This window comes from Bos indicus, chromosome 16, assembly GCF_029378745.1.
Source record: "Bos indicus isolate NIAB-ARS_2022 breed Sahiwal x Tharparkar chromosome 16, NIAB-ARS_B.indTharparkar_mat_pri_1.0, whole genome shotgun sequence".
NCBI lineage: Eukaryota > Metazoa > Chordata > Mammalia > Artiodactyla > Bovidae > Bos > Bos indicus.
In genome coordinates this window covers 13774072-13801305 of record NC_091775.1, presented here as the reverse complement: position 1 = coordinate 13801305, position 27234 = coordinate 13774072, and the positions used below count along the sequence as shown (strand labels likewise).

The 27234-nt window shown below is 37.5% G+C and overlaps 1 protein-coding gene across 1 annotated transcript; it reads left to right on the top strand.

The window, feature by feature from the left end:
* Positions 1-805: 805 nt before the first annotated feature.
* Positions 806-26473, top strand: RGS21 (regulator of G protein signaling 21). The gene is made up of 4 exons (XM_070768840.1): positions 806-889; positions 2027-2144; positions 6468-6634; positions 25927-26473. The coding sequence occupies exons 1-4, from the start codon at positions 806-808 to the stop codon at positions 26128-26130; spliced, it is 573 nt and encodes a 190-aa protein (XP_070624941.1). The 3' UTR covers positions 26131-26473.
* The last annotated feature ends 761 nt before the right edge of the window (positions 26474-27234 follow it).

Genomic DNA, 27234 nt, shown 5'->3' with positions numbered 1-27234 from the left:
GCTTTCCTCACCCAAAACACACTTTGAAGCTAATAAAATTCAGCTACACCTTTACTAACCTTCTCATCACCGTCATCTACTAGCATCTTAAAAGTCACTGTACTTCTTCCACTGAAGGCTTTAACGCCTGCCACTGTTTGGGGCTTGGCCATTCAGTCATTATTTTTTATACATCCAAGACATATTTCTCGAACCAGACACACTGCTCTCCATTGCTGGACAATGACTTTTTTTTTCCTGTCATTGTACAGTTTACAAACAAATGGGGGAGTACATATTCATCCCTGAATGATTCTGCCTAGAGTCTACTTCTCAGGGTTTTCTTTGATGACTGTTCCTTATTTAAAATGAATGTACTTTACAGCCAGACTGGAGATCAAATCTCCTCTCTGCCCTCTTCATTAACACACATTCCACAGGCACTAAGGAGAATTTTGAGTACCAGGCTAACCACCAAGTTTCAATCTACAAATACAGACAACATTTTAAACATGTGCATTTTAAGTGATCCTAGGATAATTTTAACACCAGGGAAGCCTGGCGTGCTGCAGTCCATGCGGTCGCAAAAAGTCGGACACGACTGAGAGAATGAACTGAACTGATAGAATTCCTAAAATTTGATAGAAGAACTAATGTTGGACTCATATGAAATACAACATGATCATTTTAGAATAACAGTCTTTACAGTGCACACAAGCTCTTCTACGTAAAATTAGATCGTATATAGGGTCCCATTCTCCATTTATAAAAGGTGAGAAATGAAAATGCCTTTCAGTTCATTTGAATGAAAGAACACCATTTCAAAATGGCTTCACAGGAAACCTTGTGTTCCCAAGATTTAGTAGATCAAGGGAGAAAGGAAAATCAGTTGCCTGTCATTGAGGAAAAAGTAAAAGAAATGGCAGATAGGAAATCCAAGTACTGGGAGATATCAGCATGTGCTCCCTGTCACCCAGCCCCTCTGTGTGGCCTCTGAGTACAGATATTACCAGCTGAGAATATAACTACAACAGCAGGAGAGAGGAGAGCAATGCAAACTGGAGCAAATCACACAAAGTAATAGAATGTAAAAACATAGGGACTGCATCACACGAGCATATTTAAGATTAGTCACCTTGATATGCAAATATAAATTTTATAAGAATGACTGGATGTGAGACTATCAATCTTTTTAATAGAAACCTTCAATTAGATCATTCCTTTCCATAGCTAATAAGTAATTTGCACATCACAGCTACATCATCCAAGATTTTTCTTCTGGGTAGCAGATGTTTTCTATGGATGGGGACTTATTTCATTAGGATCTTTGTTTATTAAGGGGAATAATGCATGATATATTTACATCTCAGAAAGTTTATATCAGAAACTTGATTTATTATTTCTACATCACATCTCCCAAAGTATACCTTCTTCAGAAGACTTAAGTCAATAAATTTTTTGACTGCTTTGGAAAAGATATTACTCTGTCCTGACAGATACCTAGATTTAAATAAATCAACCCAGATGGAAGCATACCTTTAAAGAGAAATGAAGGCTGTCTCAAAATGGGGTGAAGACTCCTTAAAATACTATAAATAAACATTTTCAAGATCATCCCACATTAAAAAATCTTTAAAACTATAAAGAAACTTAAGATGCATAATTATGAAATGGACAATTTTGTAGACTGTGAAAACTTAGAAAACAGTTCATTGCTATCATGATAACTCTTCAGGAACAGACTAGTGTAACCAACATAAAAACAATTAATACAGTTGAGATTAAATTCACTAGGCTCTACAGAGCAAGGAGCAATCTCTCTTATACCTTCATTAGAAATCAAGAATTTGCAAGTATGATCAATACTGTTGGTTAGAATAGTAAATAATTTGCTGGTGTCAAATCACATTCCCTTTTCTTTGCTATTGCTTTCCACTGTGGAAAATATTATATAATCCTTGTTGACCTTTTGTAGCTTAATTAGTGATACAAAGCTCATTTAAATGATATAATTCAACAAATACACATAACTCAAATATTACTATAGATTACAGAAGAAAAAGATCACAATGCTATGGTCAAGGGTAGATGTTGTTTCCACAGGTCACCAACTACAGAAACAGTGGCGTGGTCTGAAAATATGGACACACTTTTAACCAATCAAGGTAAGATCCAAATGATAACAGGCCTAAAAATGCAAGGATTAAAATTAAATAAATAAATTCTGAAAGTTGTAGACATGTTATAAACAATGAGATTGATCAATATGTGAAGTATAAGATTCCCCAAAGTCTTACAAACTTATACAGGCCCAAAGTTTAAATGGAATTAGATTGAGTCTAAATGGTATGGCAAAACCAATACAATATTGTAAAGTAATTAGGCTCCAATTAAAATACATAAATTTAAATTTAAAAATTTAAAAATAAATAAATAAATGAATACAAGATTATAGAAATTACAGACATTAAAAGAACAAGAAAATTCCAAATAGAAAGGAAGTGATAAAGTTGTCTTAGTCTCATTATCATTTGATGTATATCAAATACTGGAGTGCATAGCTATCCCCTTCTCCAGGGAATCTTCCCAACCCAGGGATCAAACCCAGGTCTCCCACATTGCAAGTGAATTCTTTACCATCTGAGCCACCACAGAAATGGTGAAAACGCCATTTGATTAGAACAAACACTACATTTAAATATTTTCTATATATGTCTCTTGTAGCATCATTTCTATCCTGTATGAGACAGAAATGCTGTAAAGCAGGTTTGTACAGCAAACGCAGAATTCTAGATACCTTTGTATATGACTTTTATATTAAATTCTGGGATGTTTTATTTATAATTGACCAAACTCACTTTATTAAGCCATCATTTTAATTACAAGTATATATCCACAATGTACATATTTATATATATATATACAAATATATTCAAATATGTTTTTGTATTCTCTAAAGTAAGAATAACTTAGTTGGAATAAATACTTTATTTTAGCCTGAAGAAGCCCAAGAATACTGGAGTGGGTAGCCTATCCCTTCTCCAGGGGATCTTCCCAAAGCAGGAGTAGAATCAGGGTCTGCTGCATTGTAGGCAGATTCTTTACCAGCTGAGCTACCAGGGAAGCCAGTCTCATTATCATTTGATATATATCATGACTATTATTCGGAGAAGGCAATGGCACCCCACTCCACTATTCTTGCCTGGAAAATCCCATGGACAGAGAAGCCTGGTAGGCTGCAGTCCATGGGGTCGCTAAGAGTCAGACACGACTGAGCGACTTCACTTTCACTTTTCACTTTCATGCATTGGAGAAGGAAATGGAAACCCACTCCAGTGTTCTTGCTTGGAGAATCCCAGGGAGGGCGGGGCCTGGTGGGCTGCACAGAGTCGGACACGACTCATGAGACTTAGCAGCAGCAGCAGCAGCATGACTATTATTGTTGCAAATTAAAACATACAAACTATTGAAAAGTTGAAAATTTAAATAAATTGTTTGCTTCTTCAGGCTAAAATAAAGTATTTATTCCAACTAAGTTATTCTTACTTTAGAGAATACAAAAACATATTTGAATATATTTGTATATATATATAAATATGTACACTGTGGATATATACTTGTAATTAAAATGATGGCTCAATAAAGTGCGTTTGGTCAATTATAAATAAAACATCCCAGAATTTAATATAAAACAGTCATATACAAAGATATCTAGAATTCTGCGTTTGCTGTACAAACCTGCTTTACAGCATTTCTGTCTCATACAGGATAGAAATGATGCTACAAGAGACATACATAGAAAATATTTAAACGTAGTGTTTGTTCTAATCAAATGGCATTTCCACTTTAAATTTATAAAGTAAATATCAGAATATTAGAAATGCTTGAAACATGATAAATCTGAATATGTTCTTCATGGCTGTTTTTTTTTTTTTTTTCATAAAAACAATTTGATTCAGATGAAATTACACTATCATTTTATGATTCTTAAATAACTAATTCCTAAAGTATAGACGGAAGATCCTGGTGGGCTACAGTCCATGGGGCTGCAGAGTCTGACATGACCAAGCACGCATGCACACATACTTTGGGCTTCCCAGGAGACACAGTGGTAAGGAATCTGTCTGCCAATGCAGGAGAAACAAGAGTCTCAGGTTCGATCCCTGGGTAGGGAAGATCCCCTGGAGTAAGAAATGACAAAGTCCGTGATCAGAGGAACCTGGCAGGCTACAGTCCATGGGGTCACAAAGAGTCAGACACTACACACACACACAAAGCACAGACATAAAATAACCCATCAAAACCCTAGAATCCAACTAAAAACATATATGAAAGCCATATGGAATTTCATTTCTGTAAGTTTCAAGAGCATGTTTCTTTTTTCCTTAAATACATGACAAGCGGGACAGATCAGGTTTGCTAACACCCTAGGGAAGGTGTCTCTGCAGGTGGGGGATTGGCCGCTGCAGCAGTGCAGACAGAGGCATGAAGGTTATAGATGAAGGCAGACACACCACCCTGCAGATATCCTGGGATTTTGTACCTCATGCCCACAGAAAGTACAAAAGTCATAGATTCATCTGCAAAGCTGTCTGGATTTTGCTTTTCTAAAACCAGAAAAATATCTCCCATGCTTTTCAATGCTTTAAACAGATGACCCACCATATTACCTGCTTGTTTGGTAACTTGATGATACGCCTTGCACATACTGAGCAGAGATATTAATGTGCCTTCTGCCACCTGCTCCTGACATATTCCACTCCTCAGCCCCTGTCACACTTACCCATAACTATTCCCTCACACAGAGGGACCCTCAGATAATATATGGCTGTGGCTGTGGCTATTCTAAAGTCACTTGACGACCTGTGAACTTTCAAATTGTATGTATATAATAGATGAGTGATTCAATGATTGTCTATGCAAGGAAGAGATAACTAGCCCCAGTGTTACCTGCTTATTCTGTTCCTATGTGTCCAAACAGGGCAATGGGAGGAAAAAAGGAGGAGTGACTGTTAGTTCAATGTCTCTCTCTATGAATATGGCAGGAGGGGAGAGAATAATGATATTTTTTTAGATCTTTAACTTCCCATCTCTCTGGGATGTATTTAGATAACCCATATTGCAAAATAGTTTCGTATGCTTTAACGACACACGTATAAAATAGTGCCAGACATGCTTCCTCAATATTCTTTCAGTATTATTAAAGTATATACTTTACTTTATAAAATAGATTTTTTAGTATAAATTCTATTTAGACCTCTCAAATTCATCATTGTTTGGATCAAACTCATGGAAAATTTTAATTGTGTTACTAAGAGGATTTTTATAAACCAAATTTGTGTCACAGAAGCTTCTCTAATGTATTTTCTAAACACAAGACATGTGCAATTGAATTTTTATAGTGATTACATATTAACAACTTTCACACTCTGCAATATTTATACTGAGAATTTTAATTGGTATCTGAAAATCTTTTGCAACGACCTGTTATTTCAACTGTACTTCGAATCATTAAAAATAAAATTGTTATGCTTAGTTTTAATCCAGGGCTTCTAGATAATCACCTTCTTCCATGAAGACCTTTTCTATTTTCTATACTAACCTTCACTTTCCTTCCAACCTGCAGCAACCAATAAACAACTAACTTAGGCCCCTTTCCATACATGTTTCTCTGATACTTACTTTTTTGCTAGTCAATTTCTCCCTACTTTGCAACCTGAAGAGTCAGCCCTCTAGCACATAGTTAGGGAGGAGTGGCTTTGAGCCAGGCTGAGGGGCCCCCTTGGCAGGTGTAGGAGAAAACCACCAATTTTCAGAAGGCAAATCCTCTGAAGGACAAGCGTGCCAATGGGTGATTCCTCCTCCAAGACGCACAGTCTCACTGACGCGCAGACGCTGCCATAGGAAGGTACGGACTGAAACTAACACAAACTGAAAGGCCTGCTTAGTTCAGGCAACTGCAGGAATTTGATAATAATCTTTCTAACCTGGTACCTCATACCTCAGTAGAGGCCCTCTCGTAACTATCCTTGGCTGTAAAAGATTTAGAAACATTGCCTTCTCAAAAGAGTTCTGTGTGTGCCAAAGAAGATTCTGGGGCACATTTTACATGAGGAAACTAGAGAAAAGAGGCTAAACAGGTGGTCAGAAACTTAAACATTTATGAACAGGAATAATAAATGTTTAAATGTGGCTGAAAATAAGACAGTGAAAAGAGCTGGAACGTACAGGAATCCTAGCATTTCTGGTTGTTGTTCAATTTTTTTAAAGTGCTAATATTAGAAAAATAGATTGAATATTTTACATCGATGACTACTGATCCAAAATCAAGCTTTCTAAAGTTAAAAACTAAAATGTATAAATGCTATATTTGAGGGATGATAAATATTTGCCACTGAATCCTCAAATGCTTTCACTAAACAATGTATACAATTGGTCACATGACTGAGCTGTGTGATACACAAACCTTTTCCTCGTGTATTTTACAGCTGGTCTAGATGCTTTTCGAACATTCCTAAAATCAGAGTTTAGTGAAGAAAATGTTGAGTTCTGGCTTGCCTGTGAAGACTTTAAGAAAACAGAAAGTGCAGAAAAAATTGCTTCCAAAGCCAGGATGATTTATTCTGAATTCATTGAAGCTGATGCCCCCAAAGAGGTGAGTGAAATATTCCACAACAGTGAATATTTATCCACTTATCCACTAACACATCTGCTCCCAATTGAAGGACACTAAGGCCACCTCAAGGGAAATTAAATTGTCACCATGTCTTCAAACAGAAGATATCCGTAAATTTGAACAGAAGTTCCTTACGGTGATCCTCTGGCACTGATTCACTAAATAGTTTCCAGCGCTCTCTATGTGCTTCAGTGTTTCTATTTTCTGAGCACAACAAGCAGGCTCTTAAAAAAACAGTCTAATGTTCCCAATTAAACAGCTCTACAGAAATCCTACTTAAGCGTGCTTCTGGATTTCAAATTCAGCTTCATTTTTCCTTTTGTAAGCACAGGGGTCGATTTGGAATAGAACTCTTGAATACAATTTTTTAAATAAAAAAAGATACATATGTGAAGGTAAAACCTACTAACCAACAGTACAAATTCATAATATTTAATGTTCTGGAGGCCCACATCACGGCATATAATAATGCCTTACCTTCTCAAAGAGGGGGTTGCTTGACTTTATTTCCTTCATGGCTGTTGGGCTGCACCCCGCAGGCTTGCAGAGACATCCACTGAATGCGGGAGCTTACACGTCTTAAGTAGGGTCCTGGAGCCACACACCATGGTTTGGGGTGGACGGTGGAAGGAACATGGAAGCAGACTTCGCCGTGGGGGATGGGGAAGAATGGGAAGGCTACTAGTTAGGGGAAATGACTGACATCCGATTGGCTCTTGGGTTACCAGGGAAACCAGCAGAGGGTCAGGGCCCTCTGAGCACCTTCTTGGGGCAGAGGTCTTCCCTTATTCAACTATCAAAGGGCATCATTTTGTCCTAAAGAGTCATTATCTGGGCCTGAGGGGCAAACATACAGATGTTTACTGACTAAGGTCCATCCTGTGAGTGGGCTGTAGGGAACCAGGAACTGCTCCAGGAGCAGGGAGTGGACAGGGAGTGAGCAGCCAGCCATCCTGCGTGGGCAGATAAGCGTGGTGAAAATGAGCCACAGGTGTGCGGGTGGCCTGGTCCTACAACAGTAAAAATGAGCCACGGGTATGTCTCAAGTTGTCAGATTCCACCTGTGCTGCATTAAGATCAGGAAAATAGAGAAGGCCTTACAGGAAAACCTGGAAGGACTTTGAGAAGAGCCCCTCAAAAATGTTTTATGTGTATACCATCTCATTTATAATTGATTTAATTTCCAGAACCAAATAATGATCATCTCTGCTGCATCCCCTTAATGTTTAACTTTAAAGTTTAAACTATTTACATTTTAAAACTGCTGTAATCCCTCACTGATTATAACATCTAAGCAGAGAGTTTTAATGCCTAAGCAGCAAACGGGAATCTATCTTAAGTCACTAGCACCAAACATAAACCACCTACGTCATCTCTCCCTACAGAGTTGAAATACTGATACCCTCCCAAGTGACAGCTACTATATGTTCTAATCCAAAATTAAAATTCACGGTATGAGAAGTTAGTGTACTAATGAGGACAGAGGACAGCAAAGATGAAATGCAAACTTTTTTTTTTAATCTACGGCATAAAGTTGCTGTATCAATAGTTCAAGTTTTAGATGGACATTAATTACTGAAGCATATGTTGGTACAGTACAATTTTGCTGACATATGAACCACTGAAGCTTAGAGTGGAATTCAAAGGGGGAAAGAAAAAGTAACTTAACTCCTGTGGAGCTATTTCAGCATTCATTTCCCAGTCACTATCTAAGAATCAATAAATGAGTCCAGAAAAATTTAAATGTAGTGTGTAAGATTTGTCAAGTTGATTAATGTGTCATTCCCTAAAAGGCTTTGAAATCAACTCTAAAGGTAATCTATTTATTATTGGTTTGAAAGCCAGATTTATTTTTCTTCATGAATCTGCTTAATGATTATTTTAAGTTTTTCAAATATTATATATGAAAAATCTTACATTAATACTAAAGAAATGTAATCTTTTAATTACAGCTGAACTCAAAGTTATATAATAAATTATCAATTTGGATAAAATAGTTTTATTTTCCTAATCTTTCCTGCCAAAATAAATTAATATGGTAATAATTTAAAAGAATAGTACAGTTATTGTTTTAGGATACAAAGCTTTCATACTTATTTTATAATTTGTCCATCGAGTTAATTTTATAGTTGTTTTACAAATCACGGATTATATTGTCTCAAACCGTCTAAAAATATTATTATTGGATATGACAAAATTCTCATTGAAGATGAAGTGTATATATACAATTGAAACAGCCATCATCTTTCCTATTATTTGCCATTAATTATTTCCAATTCAAATTAACTAAAGGACATTTGTCTCTTACATACCAATTTCAGCCTTCAGCATATCTTGCTATAGCCCATCAATTATATATTATATATTACAAGTATTAGTATGAGTCATTAAATGGAAATTTTTTGAGAGTCTGTTCCCACAATGAAGTCACACAGTAGAAGGGGAGATTGACATGTGATAAAACCAGTCAAATACACAATAGGCAACTAATAAGTTGAATCATTTAAAGCTTGTTATTAGCAGTGTGCGGAAGAGCCATGAAGTCTATCCAGAGATTTATAGGATGGATTTGTAGGGTGGTTCACATATGAAAACTATGTCATATTTATCAAGAGAGCAAATGAAGAAAGTATTTCAGACTGAGGGCACAGTGTACAGTGTAAATGTACAGAACTCCCTAGAGTTTTCCAGAAATCACAAGCATTTTGATATCACTAATGAGAAGCAGTGGTTTAAGGCTGGACAGGCAGTGATAAAGATAAAGAGAGGGTGGGAAGTAACCTAGATTTATCTAGTAGGCAGACTTCACAAGACAACGTGATATATCTGATATGCAGGTTGGAAAATACCATTTTCATAAGTAGAAAATTAATGCAAGAATGAGATTCATATGAAAGCATTCTTCATTTTTCAATATTCAATTACAGTTGTAAAACTGTCTCGCATAAAGAAATCAAAATTATAACCAATTTCCTTGGTAGAAAACCCTAAAATAGAGAACAATGACAAGGTCACACCATCCAGATGTCTATTAAGTCCCATTTACTTTCTTTTCAACTTTTCATGTCTTTATTTCTTCATCTGTAAAATTGCTAGCGTGACAATAGTTTTTAATTGATGCAATTAGACAGTTTACCATCAGACTATTTACTAACAATCCCTGTCTATAAATGGATGTTACTAATGGTTCTTCGTTTCCTATTCTAATAGGCAAAACTGCACAGAAAAACAACTTTCAGGTCTCTATGAGAGATGATAATTGCAGGAAACTTTATGCCCTCTCCCTCAGAGTTTTATCATCTCTTTGGTCTTCTACACTAATTGTGTGATGTAGTAGAAAATCTAAAGGTTAGAAACACAGACTCAAATCTTGTAATCTTGTGTTGACCTATTTCATCCCTCTAAGCCACACTTTCCTCATCTAAAAACGTAACTGTGAAAAAGGACACAGCAATCATATAGGTTAGATGAAAATGGTGAATGAGATAGCATATCTAGGGTTTGCAACAGGCAGAATAGTCTTTAAGAAGTTTTAATTCCTTTTTTTCTTTACACAAGTCACTATAAGTGCTACTGACTCTACCCCAAAATATTAACTAACTTCTAAGACCATCTGAGGACAAGCCACTTTGAATGACTTGATAAATGTATACATGAAAGTGAAAGTGTTAGTCACTCAGTTGTATCCGACTCTTTGCAACCCCAGGAACTATAGCCCGCCAGGCTTCTCTGTCCATGGAATTCTCCAAGCAAGAGTACTGGAGTGGGTAGCCATTCCCTTCTCTGGGGGATCTTCCTGACCCAGGGATTGAACCTGGGTCTCCTACACTAAAGGCAGATTCTTTATTGTCTGAACCACCAAGTAAGCCCCTAAATGTATATATATGTGTATGTGTGTGTATATATATAAACACACACACACACACACACAAATGTTTTATATATATATATATGAACACAAATTAGAAAAACACATTAGCAAATCATGAGTTTCAGGTAGAAATATCTACTAATTGCATGGATTATACCTAGATATTTTCAGAAGATATTGCAAGGGGAAATAAAAGTGTGAGTCAGATATTTCTGACCAAGTAGTCTGAAAATGAGAAAATTATTAGATAAGCAATATATATTTTAAAGTGTCCCTACTCCACACACAGTAAGAACTCGAATGTGGCAAAGAAAAAAAAAATTCTTAACATTGTATTTATTCTTCCTTCAATTTGGACCATTAATTTCATAATATTTTAAAAATTTCAAACAATATTTGGTTTCAGAAGAATGTAAATCTTAAAAAAAATTAAAATAGTATGAGCCATCCAGGAAACCCAAGATACTGACATATTTTAAATATTTATGTTTTATTTCTGTCATTTATGAATTATGTTTGTATCATCTCTTATATTAATAAGAAAATTAGTAAGGATGGAAAATATATGATTAAAGAGAAAACTGTTTATGTTGATTGTCATTCTGTGAGATTAGAAAATGTTCCCAATTATACCACACTGTGATGTTTAAAAATTATATAAATTCAAATTCAAATTATGACCAATCTGGGAGCAAATACATTGGCAGTCTTTTAAGTAAAAAAAAAAAAAAATACAAAAAATTTAATTCTTAAATGTATTTATTAACTGTGAAGACATCATAACCCATTAAAGGGAAGAAACTATCATCATAAAGGAAAAGAATCTTAATGCGTTATGCAGGACACTTTTAAAATATCTGTGTCTGGATGTTTTGCTTTTAATTTTTATTGTAGCACAGTGTTATTTGGTGACTCTTATTTCATATCAATAAATGCTTATTCTGTGCCTACAATTAACCACCATAAGATAAATTCCTTCCATGGAAGGGAAGTTGGGTCTAAGCAAGAGAACACATAATAAACACAGAAGTACAATGCAGTGTGTTGTGGAAATGAGGTAGCTTGATAAGGAAATGCAAGAAAATAGAATAGATTGAAACTATGGTTTGGCTCTGGAGAAGGCAATGGCAAGCCACTCCAGTACTCTTGCCTAGAAAATCCCATGGACGGAGGAGCCTGGTAGGCTGAAGTCCATGGGGTTGCTACGAGTCGGTCGCGACTGAGCGACTTCACTTTCACTTTTCACTTTCACACAATGGAGAAGGCAATGGCAACCCACTCCAGTGTTCTTGCCTGGAGAATCCCAGGGACAGCAGAGCCTGGTGGGCTGCCGTCTATGGGGCTGCACAGAGTCGGACACGACTGAAGCGACTTAGCAGCAGCAGCAGCATGGTTTGGCTCAAAAGAAACAGTCAGTCTAGTTGGGTTAAAAAATTAGATTTCTAGAACCAGGAAAAAACAGCAAAGCAACAAATGATTAAGTGGAAAAATTTTAAAAACAGATGAAATTGTTTACATTATATCTATTTTTAGGATTTTTATTTTTCTTTTCTGTTTCTTTTGGTGGAGGGCACATAATGCAGCATGCAGGATCTTAGTTCCCTGACCAGGTATCAAATCTGTGCCCTGTGCACTGGGCGTGTAGAGGCTTAACCACTGGACCACCAGGGAAGTCTTTGTTGTTCGGTTACTCAGTCGTGTCCCAGTTTTTGCAACCCAATGGACTGCAGCATGTCAGGCTCCCCTGTCCTTCATTATCTCCTGGAGTCTGCTAAAATTCACGTCTATTGAGTCAGGGATGCCATCCAACCATCTCATTCTCTGTCATTCCCTTCTCCTTCTGCCTTCAATCTTTCCCACCATCAGGGACTTTTCCAATGAGTCAGATCTTCACAATTGGTGGCCCAAGTATTGGAACTTCAGCTTCAGCATCAGTCCTTCCAATGAATATTCAGGGTTGATGTCTTTCAGGATTGACTGGTCTAATCTCCTTGCTGTCTAAGGGACTCTCAAGAGTTTTCTCTAACACCACAGTTCAAAAGCATCAATTCTTTGGTGCTCAGTCTTCTTTATGGTCTAACTTTCTCATCCATACGTGACTACTGGAAAAACCATAGCTTTGACTAGATGGACCTTTGTCAGCAAAGTGATGTCTCTGTTTTTTAATATGCTGTCTAGGTTTGTTATAGCTTTTCTTCCAAGGAGCAAGCGTCTTTTAATTTTATGGCTGCTGTCACCATCTGCAGTGGTTTTGGAGCCCAAGAAAATAAAGTCTGTCATTGTTTCCAGTTTCTCATCTATTTGCCATGAAGTGATGGGATCAGATGCCATGATCTTCATTTTTGGAATGTTGAGTTTAAGCCAGCTTTTTCACTCTCCTCTTTCACTCTCATCAAGAGGCTCTTCAGTTCCTCTTCGCTTTCTGCCATAAGGGTGGTATCATCTGCATATCTGAGGTTATTGATAGTTCTCCCAGCAATCTTGATTCCAGTTTGTGCTTCATCCAGTCTGGCATTTCGCATGATGTGCTCTGCACATAAGTTAAATAAGCAGGGTGACAGTATAAAGCCTTGATGTACTCCTTTCCCAATTTTGAACCAGTGCATTGTTCCATGTCTGGTTCTAAAGGGACATTGTAAAGGTCCTAAATGGTCAGGGAAGTCCTTGTATTATATCTAAAAGTTGATAATGATTGAATAGTACTGAGGAAGAATATTGAGATAAGGCCTTCTTCATTTATTTTTGGCTATGCTGGGTCTTCACTTCTGTACAGGCTCTTCTCTAGTTTTGGCATGATGGGGATTACTCTCTGGGTGTGGTGTGTGGGCTTCTCACTGTGGTGGCTTCTCTTGCTGCAGAGCACAGGCTGGATGTCACGTGGGTTTCAGTACTTGTTGTGCAGGGGCTTAGTTTCTCTGAGGCATGAAGAATCTCCCCAGATCATGGATCAAACCTGTCTCCTGCATTGGCAGGAGGATTATTTACCTCCGAGCCACCAGAGAAACCATGCCTTTATTTTAAATAAGGTTAATTTTGAGGATTCCTTGGCGGTCCAGCGTTTAGGACTCTGCACTCTCACTGCCGAGGGCTTGGGGTTGGAGCTCTGATCAGGGAACTAAAATCCCACAAGCCACACGGTACACCCCACACACACAAAAATAAGGTTAGTTTTATAATCCTGAGGGAAAAGATAGACCTCTGAATTCTTGGCAGAGAGAAACCCATGGCACTATAGGCATTTCTTGATATTCTCAAAATGGCAGTTTTGTATCCTCCATTTTAATTCCTATTTTCTCAAAACGGTAAAGAATCTGCCTGCAATGTGGGAAGCCTGGGTTCAATCCCTGGGTTGGGAGGATCTCTCGGAGAAGGGAAAGGCAACCCACTCTAGCATTCTTGCCCAGAAAATCCCATGGACAGAGGAGCCTGGTGAGCTACAGTCCATGGGGTCGCAAAGAGCTGCACACGACCGGGCGACTAACACTTTTCTCTTTGCATTTTTAAGTGTTACTTCCACAATGAGCTGATGCTATGTTGAGTCTTGGTCCTGACCCACAAGTTGCTGCTTGTCAACAGTGCCCCCAAACTATAGAATCACCGCCAGATATAAAGTTTGCTTATTTATTAATTTCCTAAGTTTTTGTACACTAATCAATAGTTAGTGGTCTGTTACATACCAAGCACCATGCTGATGCAGCTATGAAAAAAGACCGAGTCTCTGAATAAATCAAGCTAACCATATTGGTGGGAAGACTCTAGTTTTAAAAAAAAAAAAAATTAGAATAAACGTTCATGGATGTTGTGATAGGGAAATACAGGTGATGTGGTCACTGTAACTGGAAAAGTCCAAGTCTAAGGGATCAGGAAACATGTCTCAAAGGAAGTAATTAGTGAGCTTTGATCAGAGATGTGAATACAGAAGGAAATAAGACAACACGGAAGGATGGAAGGATGATAGGAGAGGAAACGGAAGAAGAGTCTAGCAGGGCACCAGCTGGTGCCTAGAAGGCTGGCCCAGTAGAGGAAGAAGCCTAGTTCTGGGTGCCTCCAAGCATAAGTGGAGCCAAGGGCATGTTCTGATTCCTAGTGATTTCTGCATCTTTGTTTATTTCCTCTTCAGCTCAAGGGATCTCTTAAAAAGGAAGAGAGAGAGTGACAGAGACAGACAGAGAAAAAGAAAGAAGAGGACGGGGAGGAGGAGGAAGAAAGGAAGAAAAGCAGAGATAAAGAAACTCTAAGCCGCACACTTGCCCAGGGCTTTTATGTGGACTATCTGACTCGATCACCATGCACTCTGTCTTAGGCACTGCAATCACCCACCTCGTACAGGTGAAAAATGAACTGAGGCTTAGACAGGAAAAATGATGAGTCCTGCAGTCATTAAGATTCACAGATCGTAAGGAGGGAGGTCTTCTGCCCTTGCTTTTACATTTTAATTTCCTTCCTCTAGATCTTCTTTTAAATGTTCTACTTATTTTAAATGTTCATGGCACAGCCTGGGAACCTCGATGTTTGCACTAAAGGTAAAAGCAGAAAACTATCTCGTCACATAGAGTCTATCTTCCTTTCTGTCAGAAGCTGTATTTCTCTTCTCATATTCTCTCTATTTTGTATAACTTCTTAAACTTGTAAAGCAAAAAAAAAAAGTCACAGGCGCATCTCATTTAATAGCCTGTGGTATCATTTTGGCCCTCTGAAAAAATGACTACTGCCTTTCAACTCTAAAACAAAACGCTCTTTGAATTTGCGCATATCCCTGTCCCACTTAATCTTGGATTAGCGTGCCGGGGTTCCTCACGGAAACCTGTCCATCTTATTCTCTGTCGCCTGCTCCAGATAGCACTTGCTGCGTACATCTATTTTTAGCAATCCGTATCCGTCAAGCTTTTATACATTGATTGCATACGTTTGATTTCTTTTTTTTCATTTCTCTTGTCCAATTTAGAGTGTCAATGCTGCCTCCCAACTCATGTCATTTATTTCTGTCCTTAATACCAACTGTGACAAAGGATACACTCCTGTGCAGAATGGATTCCCTCTCGATGTTATAAACTTGGCTATTCTCAACTTTCATAGTAACCCTTGAGACTATACCTCAGGATATTCATGTGCCTTTAATGATGCCAAAAATGAAGTAATACTAGAGGTGTTAACGGTGATTAAACAGAATTATGTAGCCAAAAACATGATTATAGGCAACTTTAATTTGAATAGTAATTTTTAAGCACTGCTGTGAATGAGGTTGAGGAGGCTGCCTGCCCCATTTGAGTAAGGCGCTTTCCATATGCATGCACACACTCTTTGCATAATGACCATCTCCTGCTACACTATACATACTAAATGAGGGAAAGGCAATCTCATTTGAATGTGAGAGTTCGACTGAAAACTTCTCATTCAAATTATGTAAAAATATATAAAGCACAGTCTAGGGTCACGGGAAAGCCAAAAGGTACAGTTTCAAATGCATTCTTCCTGCTAAAATAATTTGTTGGAAGCCAAAAGAAGTTAAAACTGTTGTCATAGAAAAGAGGAATTGGCTTGCATAACTTGGAGTTATCAAAATCACCTGAGCATTAAACTATCCCTAGCTCATTATAATAAAATCATTTTTTAAACAACAATGCAAACCAGAGGCACTCATTTTAATGCAATGGATTGTTGTCAATGTCAGCTGTGTCAAGGCCTTTTCAAAAATGACAGGATTTAAAAGTCGCTAAACAGTTGCAATGACATCTCAGCTGTCATTCTGTGAGAATCATAAGCCTATGTCTTGTTTTCTGAGATTGGCAGTGCAGCAGTCTCAGAGAGCTAAGATAATTCGTGACCTTTGAAAAAATAAGCAAATTAAATGTCTTTCTCAGCATCCTTGAAACTTGAGTGTATCCATAGAAACAAAATGCAGTGACTATTCCCATGAGTAAATAATATAGATATAACTCTCTTTATTTCATCAATCGATATGCCATTCAGCCCCTGCTCTGGACCTACTAATCTGAGCTGCTCAGCTGAGTCTAAGCTTCACCCAAGGTCCAAGCAGCTCAGGACGGCCTCAGGTCCACACAGTTGAGAGGCCTGCATCTCTAGAGGGTTACCTCCTGTCAGGGTGCCTGCTTTCAATCTACTCCAATCTCAATATCTCCTCTGTGCTTACTTTTTGAGATGGAAATCGATACAACAACTTCCCCAAAAATCAAACTTGAGATGAGTGCACAATTGGAGGTGCAGTTGGCAGACATGAACCTCAAAGTGATCATATTAAAGGAATGTATGTATCAAAATATGTGCTAGGCTGAATATTTTCACTTTTGTCTTGATACTAAAATTTCAGGGGACTCAAGAAGAAAAGACAGGGCGTTGTGGGTAGAGTGCACTCAAACCTTATTCAGACTGACTCCTTGGGACCATTTAATGACACGTATCATGCTCTCTTAACTGAAACATTAACTTCAGTTGGCTTCCTGTACTTAATTTCTTCCTCTCTTACTGACAATTCTTTGCCAATTTCTTTTACTGTTCCTACCTATAGCCCAGCACATACTATCTTGAGGGGAGGTGGTTGTCATCTATTTTCTGCCTGCATTTACTCCCCAGGGGATTTCTTCCAGTCTCTGGCTCTAAAAGGGCATCTCACACTTCACTACAAATCTGAGTCCTTATTTTCTCCTCAAACTTTTCTCTGAGTCTCTCTGTCTCAGTGAATGGCAATTCCATTCTTTTTGCTCTGGCTGAATAATTGATACTCATTCTTGGTTCTTCTCTTCAGCACTATATCCAATCCATTGACACTTTGTCATCTCATTCTTCAGAATATTTCTAAAATCCAGTCATTCCAAAAAATGTTGTTGCTTATCCCAGTTCATAAATATTCAGTTGCAGGCTTCATCTATTCTACATTCTAAGTATCTCTGAAATCTATACATTTCCCTCCATTCTCTGTGAAATGACCCAGCCTAATCCTCCATGACTAACCACCTGAATTTCTGGTATGACTTACTAATTTTTCTGCCCTTTATCCACAACTAGTCATTATATCCCATAGCAGCCAGTAATATGTTTTTTCAAGCACATGTGTTTACATTACTTAAAAATCTTCTTGTTGCTTTCAAGTTAATTAAAAATTATTTAAGAAGACCTATAAAAGTCTATGTGATATAGACCTTCATGCCTTTTCAAGCTGTTGCTCCTTTCACTCTGAAAACCTACTGGGCTTTTTCCAGTTTTCCCTCCATGGCCAAGTGCCTTCCATAATCTTCTATACTCATGATAATACCTTGATGATCAGTTTACAACCTCATTTCCTTTAGAAAGACTTTTTTTTTTTTTTTTTTTTAAGAAGGTAGCTTCTTCCCTTTGGATTATTTTCTCAAAATCTGTCTTCTTGATTGACTCTCAATTATTTTTATATGGTCAGATCTTAGCACAATTCCTAAGTAACCATTCAATGAAATAATTTAAATGAATAAATTATAGAAATTTACTATAAAACAACCACTTTTTCAGATGAGGTCTTTTTTTATTAAAGAAAAATAGGGACAATAATACTATCCATCTTATAGGTATGTGTGTGTGACATACAGTAGCCATATAAAGACTTAGCACAACAGTAGTAATATTTGATGAATATTAACTATTAATATTTACAGTTAAAATAATCTTCTTTAAATATCCTTAGGATTATTTTAGAGATAATGTCATTGCTTAAATATTTTTAAACAGGAGATGACAAAGTCACCAAGGAAAATAATCCAGGGAGAGAAGACTGGGCACGGAACTTAGACGATGTCTGACTCCTCTGCTCATATGTTGAGGTACAGGTAGAGAAAAAAGAATCAGGGAAGAAATAGGGAAAGATAGCAGATAGAAGACAGGTTAATTCCATGCCACAAACTACTGAATTCCCTTTATAGTGACAAATTTTCTCCTCTGATTATCAGACTGAATACTTAATATTGACAGAAGCCACTGTGTCCAAACCTGTTTAAATAAGAAATCAAATTTCTTAAATTTTTGAAATCAAAATAATGTATGATGATAAGGAAATCATAGTGACACTCTTTCTGTGATCAAGGAAGGATTCTTGGAGGATATTCAACTTCAGCTAAATCATAAAGGGTTGAGGATAATCTGTACAGAATAAAGTTGTGGAGGAGAGAGGGACTTTAGATGGTAAAGCAGCATAAACAAGAGCTTTAGAAAGAAAATTTACTCTGGGAACAGAAAGTAGATGAACTTCTGTTCATCTCTGGATGTCACCAAAGATAAGCAGGAGGTAATTTCAAAACAACATTTGAAGCCCAGGTATGAGGAAGCTCAAATACAAGGGTAAGATGTTTAAATTTTATATTATAGAAACTAATGGTTGTCGACTGAACATTCATACAATGAAAGTGATGTTTTGGTGAAATTGAAAGATGATGTTGTGAAAGTGCTGCACTCAATATGCCAGCAAATTTAGAAAACTCAGCCATGGCCACAGGACTGGAAAAGGTCAGTTTTCATTCCATTCCCAAAGAAAGGCAATGCCAAAGAATGTTCAAACTACCAGACAATTGCACTCATCTCACATGCTAGTAAAGTAATGCTCAAAATTCTCCAAGCCAGGCTTCAGCAATATGTGAACCATGAATTTCCAGTTGTTCAAGCTGGTTTTAGAAAAGGCAGAGGAACCAGAGATCAAATTGTCAACATCCGCTGGATTATCAAAAAAGCAAGAGAGTTCCAGAAAAACATCTATTTCTGCTTTATTGACTATGCCAAAGCCTTTGACAGTATGGATCACAATAAACTGTGGAAAATTCTAAAGGAGATGGGAATACCAGACAACCTGACCTGCCTCTTGAGAAATTTGTATGAAGGTCAGGAAGCAACAGTTAGAATTGGACATGGAACAACAGACTGCTTCCAAATAGGAAAAGGAGTATGTCAAGGCTGAATATTGTCACCCTGCTTATTTAACTTATATGCAGAGTACATCATGAGAAATGCTGGGCTGGAAGAAGCACAAGCTGGAATCAAGATTGCCAGGAGAAATATTAACAAACTTAGATATGCAGATGACACCACCCTTATGGAAGAAAGTGAAGAAGAACTAAAGAGCCTCTTGATGAAAGTGAAAGAGGAGAGTGAAAAAGTTGGCTTAAAGCTCAACATTCAGAAAACGAAGATCATGGCATCTGGTCCCATCACTTCATGGCAAAAAAAAAATAAAACAGTGGAAACAGTGTCCAACTTTATTTTTTGGGCTCCAAAATCACTGCAGATGGTGACTGCAGCCATGAAATTAAAAGATGCTTACTCCTCAGAAGAAAAGTTATGACCAACCTAGATAGCATATTGAAAAGCAGAGACATTACTTTGCCAACAAAGGTCTGTCTAGTCAAGGCTATGGTTTTTCCAGTGGTCATGTATGGATGTGAGAGTTGGACTGTGAAGAAAGCTGAGTGCTGAAGAATTGATGCTTTTGAACTGTGGTGTTGGGGAAGACTCTTGAGAGTCCCTTGGATTGCAAGGAGATCCAACCAGTCCATTCTGAAGGAGATCAGCCCTGGGATTTCTGTGGAACGAATGATGCTAAAGCTGAAACTCCAATACTTTGGCCACCTCATGCAAAGAGTTGACTCATTGGAAAAGACTCTGATGCTGGGAGGGATTGGGGGCAGGAGGGGAAGGGGACGACAGAGGATGAGATGACTAGATGGCATTACTGACTCGATGGACGTGAGTCTGAGTGAACTCCGGGAGTTGGTGATGGACAGGGAGGCCCGGGGAGCTGCGATTCATGGGGTCACAAAGAGTTGGACACGACTGAGTGACTGAACTGAACTGAACTGAACTGAATGCTGTCCACTGTGTGTACAAGGGGAGGGATCAACTAAGAGAAAAATTCCACGGTTTAAGAAAAATATTATGTTATACAAGATTAAACTGGAGAGTTGGAGTGAGAAAGATAAACTGGTATCAAAGGGAACTGGAGAGAAATTACCATCGCCTTAAAGAGGCCCTACAGCCTCTGATAAACCGAAAGATCCCTCAGTTATACAAGGCAGTATTACCTGTTACCTGCCACAGAGATTCCTTCAGTCGAATGAGTCTGCGCAAAATGGATCTCTAATTTAAATGCACTTGTTTTATTCATTTGAAAAAAGCCATGTATTCAACACTGAGTGTGAAAAGAATTTAAGAGCTATTGAAAAAGACTTGGGACTTAATTCTGGAAATTATAGCATTAATTTACTCAAGGAAGAATGCAGTGGCCAAAATAATATCAAATGGCAATTGGTGAAGTTTGAGAATCATGGCTGTGGTTTCTAATGTTCTGGTAATATGCTGTCCTTTTTTAAAAAAGACATTTTAATGACTCAAAGGTACACTTACATTTACCATTATTTATACCATAGCTAAAGTTAAATTTATTTACTTTAAGTTTGTATTTTTTAATTTATATTACCATTTATAGATTTGTTTGGAACCATTTTAAATGTAGTAATGCTTATTTTAAAGGTACTATTAAATATGTGAATGTTTACACTAAAAAAAAAATAAAACAAAATAAACGGAAGAGATAGGAGTGGATTTAGAAAAGGCAGAAGAACCAGAGATCAAATTGATAACATCTACTGGGTCATAGAAAAAACAATAGAGTTCCAGAAAAACATCTATTTCTGCTTTATTGAAAATGCCAAAGCCTTGGACTGTGTGGCTCACAACAAACTGGAAAATTCTTAAAGAGTTGGGAATACCAGACCACCTGACCTGCCTCTTGAGAAATTTGTACACAGATCAAGAACAGTTAGAAATGGACATGGAACAACAGACTGTTTCCAAATCAGAAAAGGAGTACATCAAGGCTGTATATTGTCACCCTGCTATTTAACTTAGATGCAGAGTACATCATGTAAAATACTGGGCTCAACGAAGCACAAGCTGGAATCAAAATTGCTGGGAGAAATATCAATAACTTCAGATATGCAGATGACACAAACCTTATGGCAGAAAGCAAAGAAGAACTAAAGAGCACCTTGATGAAACTGAAAGAGGAGAGTGAAAAAGTTGTCTTAAAACTCAGCATTCAAAAAACTAAGATTATGGCATCCAGTCCCATCACTTCATAGCAAATAGATGTGGAAACAAGGGAAACAGTGACAGATTTATTTTCTTGGGCTCCAAAATCACTGCAGATGGTGACTGCAGCCATGAAATTAAAAGATGTTTGCTCCTTGGAAGAAAAGCTATGACCAACCTAGACAGCATATTAAAAAGCAGAGACATTTACTTTGCCAGCAAAGGTCCGTCTAGTCAAAACTATGGTTTTTCCAGTAGTCACGTATGGTTGTGAGAGTTGGAATATAAAGAAAGCTGAGCACCAAAGAACTGATGCTTTTGAACTGTGGTATTGGAGAAGACTCTTGAGAGTCCCTTGGACTGCAAGGAGATCCAACCAAGTCAATCCTAAAGGAAATCAACCCTAAATATTGATTGGAAGGACTGATGCTGAAGCTGAAGCTCCAATTCTTTGACCACCTGGTGTAAAGAACTGACTCATTTGAAAAGACCCTTATGCTGGGAAAGACTGAAGGCAGGAGGAGAAGGCGACGACAGAGGATGAGATGGTTGGAGGGCATCACCGACTCTATGGACATGAGTTTGGGCGAGCTCTGGGAGTTGGTGAAGGACAGGGAAGCCTGGGGTGCTGCAGTCCATGGAGTCGCAAAGAGTTGGACACGACTGAGGACTAAACTGAAGGACTGATAAATAAAAAGAGCATTGTGAAATTACCAAGAAAAGGTGGATAAGGAAAGTTCTATATATAGATAGAGAAAGAGAGAGATCAGAGGGAAAAAAGATTTGTCAGAGATGATTCTTAAGTTTCCAGCTTGAACAACTTCGAGAAAAATAATGACATTTATAAAAACATGTGGGTGTGATATTTTGTCACTGACATTAAAATGAATTGCCAAGACACATCTTCCTAAGATTACTGATTACCTCCTGGGAACAGTGTCTCTGCTCATCACTTAGATATCTATAGCTGATGTTGGCAGCTTATTGGTAGGAAAACAGGCAAATCAGAAAAGTGAGAAGGGCAAGTCAGACGTACAAACTTAGTATATTTGAACAAATAATATTAATTACCAGTGATATATTGAAATGAACATTTCTGCTTAAAATGCTACCGTGATTTTTAACAAATGTAGAAGCCTTTTTCACTTTATTTATACAACACACATGTATTGAATCCTTACACTGTTCAAGGCATAGTGAGGGATAGGCAAAATGTAAATATAATGTAAGTAACACAAAGTCCCTTCACAGGTCAGAAAAGGTGAACTTTACAAGGTAGATATTATTTGAATGTAACTTTAAGGACTTCCCTGGTGGCTCAGACGGTAAAAGCGTCTGCTTATAATGCAGGGGACCTGGGTTCAATCCCTGGGTCAGGAAGATCCCCTGGAGAAGGAAATGGCAATCCACTCCAGTACTCTTGCCTGGAAAATCCCATGGATGGAGGAGCCTGGTAGGCTTCAGTCCACAGGGTCTCAAAGAGTCGGACACCACTGAGTGACTTCACTTTTTCACTTTAAGGACATAAGAGCTTCCCTGGTAGCTCAGATGATAGAGTATTCTCCAGTGTAAGAAACACAGATTCCATCCCTCAGTTGGGAAGATCCCCTGGAGAAGAGAATGGCTACCCACTCCAGTATTCTTGCCTGGAGAATTCCATGGACAGAGGTGGCAGTCCACGGGGTCACAAAGAGTCGGACGCAACAGAGTAACTTTCACTTTAAGGACATAAAAGACTGTGAAAGACTTAGATGAGGAGTGGGTTTCAGCTAGCCTGGGATGGTCAGGGAAAATATTCATTGGTAACAATGTACATGAATTTGAGCCAAGTCTGGGAGATAGTAGAAGACAGAGAAGCCTGGCATACTGCAGTCCAGGGAGTTATAAGGATTCAGATACTACTTAGCGACTGAACAACAACAGCAACAAAATATAAGAAATTTGAGGGTAAGAGTCTACCTTGGTGGTGACACAGGGCACACAGAGAGGAGAAAAAGTATATAGGTTTGGACCATATTGTATTGGTCATGAATGCCAAGTTCAGGGCTTTGGGCATTTTAAATAGGGAATAAGGAGCTATTGCAGGCGTTCCATTCTGAATAAAATAATAAGGCAGCACTCTGCACACACTGTCCCTGCTATCAATGAAAACTCAGCCAATGAATGAATGCCTAAAGGAGTTATCTTGGTATATTTACCATTATGGGGAATATAAAGTTAAACAAATTGCAGATGACACCATTGAAGAATTAATAGCGCATTCAAAGAGGAAATGGGCAATCTATATTCTCATACCCTAGCAACACAAGATAGGATATGAAAAAGATTCCACTATATGTTGAGAAACTCCTACAGAATCTTGAAAATACCCACTACTCTTTATTCCCACTATGGAAATCAGGAACTATACCAGATTCATGGCATGATATCATGTCATCTCCCTGTTCAAAAACCCTTCAGTGTCTTCCCACTGCTTCTAGTAGAAAGATAGGAACCCTTTACCACAGCAGATAAATCCTACAAGACTTGACCTGTACCTCCTCTCCCAGTCTCCCCACAGGAACTCTATCACCCCCTGCACCCCCACCACGCAAACACAGAGGCTCTTCAGAACATCACCAATTTGTTCTTGCCTTGGGGACTCTGAATTTTTTTTTTTTTTGGCCAGAAACCTTCTTCCTCAGATTCTTAGAGAACTGGTTCCTTCTCATTCTTCAAGTGTAAATCTAAAATAACACTGTAGAGAAAATATATAGTACTTTCTCCAAATATAGAAAGCATCTTGTAATCAATGATTATATGGATCATCTCATTTTAATTTTTATAACAACTCAGTCAAGAATGACTGGGCTTAAAGATGAAAAATAGCTTGGTAACCCAGGTTACTAAGGTCATAAGCGTCAGAGTACAGATTGGAAAACTATCCTATAATCTTACTACTACTCCACACCATCTTTCTGTGTAAAGAAGCAGAAACTGATTATAGATTTTGAAGCCTTGGAGGACTTTGCAGAATTTCATCTGGAACTTTGATGCAGGAACTGAGAGGATGATCAAAGAAATAAAAACAAGGTGTAATCTGAATCCCCAAGTAGCTGAAATCCCTAAGAAAGAAAATATCAGTGAGCAAATAGCAGCCTTTGATGATTCTTTTCAAAATATTTTTTTCTTTTTACTAGAATAATAATATTGAAATAATTTGATATCACTTATCTCATTTAGCCCTTAAAAGACTTCAAGACATTATTATTATCCTTTTTTACACTATGGAAATAGAAAGTTGAAGGAAACTGTAAAACTTGCTTTACTCATGTGAACAGCAAGTAGGTAGCTAAGAAATTTGATTGAAGGTCTGTCTGCCTATCTTTTAACTTCAATGAATATAAATTGTAACTTATAGTTTTTCACCAGACCCCCAATTTTTAGCATTTTACAGTCTCCCTTATTTTGCCAAGAGACATAATTCTATGCAACAAATAATTTTGACTGCCTATTATAGCAGCAGCAGCACCTGCCTTTGGTGAGCTTTGAGTTTTAAGATTCACATCTCTTTGATAATTCACGAATATTTTCAGTTTAAGTGAAAAAACTTGGAATAGAAATTTTCTGCTTCTCAGAAAGCATCCTGGAAATGGGTAGAACTGGACAAGAATTTCCATGAGGTTTGCGGCATTTGTGTATTTGCAGGTGTGTTGTGTTGCAGTATAATAGATCTCTATTAGACCTTGCTGAGAATGCTTACTTGTGGTAGTGCTAAGGGGGCAAGAACGTACATACGCACATCTGCGCGGGTGTATGTACATCCCATGGGAGGCGTGGTGTTCTGTGAACAGGGGTAGAGTGTTAGGTGGTCCATTTTGGCAAACAAAAAGAAACACAATTTAGGATAAAAAGCAACATTATGAGAAACAACACCGGGAGTTATGGAGAAAGGGAATGTGCTGGTGAAGGCCAGTTTAGTAAATTCTAATTACTGCTCTGCCTATAGAAGAACATTTTAGGTATTAATGCCAAAGTACTAGAAAGAAATAAAAGATGGTAAGCAAAAAGAATGTGAGGTCATAAAAATTCTTTTATGCATCTCCTTTGTCATTTTTTATAATCTGAAAATAAGGTTTGACCTCTGTTTGCTGTCAACGCCAACCCTCTCAACCTAGGTAAAGTAATTAAACAAAGCATGTGTTCTGCATTTCAGAAAATGAATGTGTGACCTTTCTGTTGTTTTGCATAAGATTAACTTGATGCTTAAAAAAATTCAGATCATATGTGAATCTCCCATCTGTATAGACCATGCAGTCTTTATGAAACTAGTCTAATGTGATGCAATTTATTTCCACAGATTAACATTGACTTCAGTACCAGGGACCTCATCTCAAAGAATATTGCAGAACCAACTCTCAAATGTTTTGATGAAGCTCAGAAGTTAATCTATAGTCTGATGGCCAATGATTCTTTTCCTCGATTTCTAAAGTCAGAGATTTATAAGAAACTGGTAAATAGCAAAGAGATTGGAAATCATAAAAAATGGCTCCCTTTCTTGTAAAGAAGGTAAATGATAAGCTAACAATCAGATTATAATTTGGAGGGAAGAAGTGATAGGATAGATCAGCTCAATCGATAAACTTCAAGGCTAAAATGTTTTAAATATACAAACACAATGTAAGTTTTTTTAGGATTTAGAAAACATGCTTTACTTCAGTAGAAAAATATGTTATATCTGAAGCCTGAATGTTTAAGTGACTTGTTTAGAATGTGTTTATTTTATCAGGTACTTAAAAATCTCTTACTGGGAGAGTACAAAGAAAGTTTATGGAGATATAATACACTCTTAAACCATAAGTGGATATTCTCATGACATTATAAATTCAGGAAACTATATATCTTCATGTTGCTGCATGGGAGACTGTTTAGCATCATACAGATAATTTTAAATACAATTTGCATTATTCAAAACTTCACTTTTGTAAAAAGAGAAATTCTGAACCGAAACACAACCCTTCGTTTAGTATATCAACTATTTCTTTGCAACCAGGATCTGCTACATAATGATGCAGTGGTTATCTAAACTGCTATGGCCCTCAGATTAATGACAAAGAAAAAATGGCACATATATATATGCCATTGATTAAACCATCAAAATAGATCACTTGGTTTAATTCTGCGGCATCACACAGGCATATATGAAATGGGCCTTGTGGGTAAGAAGGATTGATTTTCTTAGCTCAATAAAAATATAAAGAAAAGAGGAGGAATAAAGAGGATGGATAAGTGCATATATGATGAGCTGCACAGCAGTACCTATCCCATAAAACAAAAAATTACTGCAACATTATCTACTCAAATAAGTATGGAGTTAAGCATTCTCTCCTTCAGCACTGTAATTTGTTTATAGAACTCAAAGAGATTTTCAAAATGCATTTCTTTTGAGATGTTCCTACATCATACTCTTTCTACATGTAAATGTCCTCAGTTTTTGACTAACTCTGCAACCCATGGACTGTGGTCCACCAGGCTCCTCTGTCCATGGGATTTTCCAGGCAAGAATACTGGAGTGGATTGCCATTTCCTACTCCACTACGTGTAAACATTCCATGATAATTTTGAATAATTTAATGTCAATATGAGAAGCTATAAAGATTCAATAGAT

Coding starts and splice junctions, on each gene's coding strand:
- RGS21 (XM_070768840.1), top strand. CDS start 806: ATGGCTTCACAGGAAACCTTGTGTTCCCAAGATTTAGTAGATCAAGGG. Junction 890..2,026: donor TGCCTGTCATTGAGGAAAAA/GTAAAAGAAATG, acceptor ATATTACTATAG/ATTACAGAAGAAAAAGATCA. Junction 2,145..6,467: donor CACACTTTTAACCAATCAAG/GTAAGATCCAAA, acceptor TGTATTTTACAG/CTGGTCTAGATGCTTTTCGA.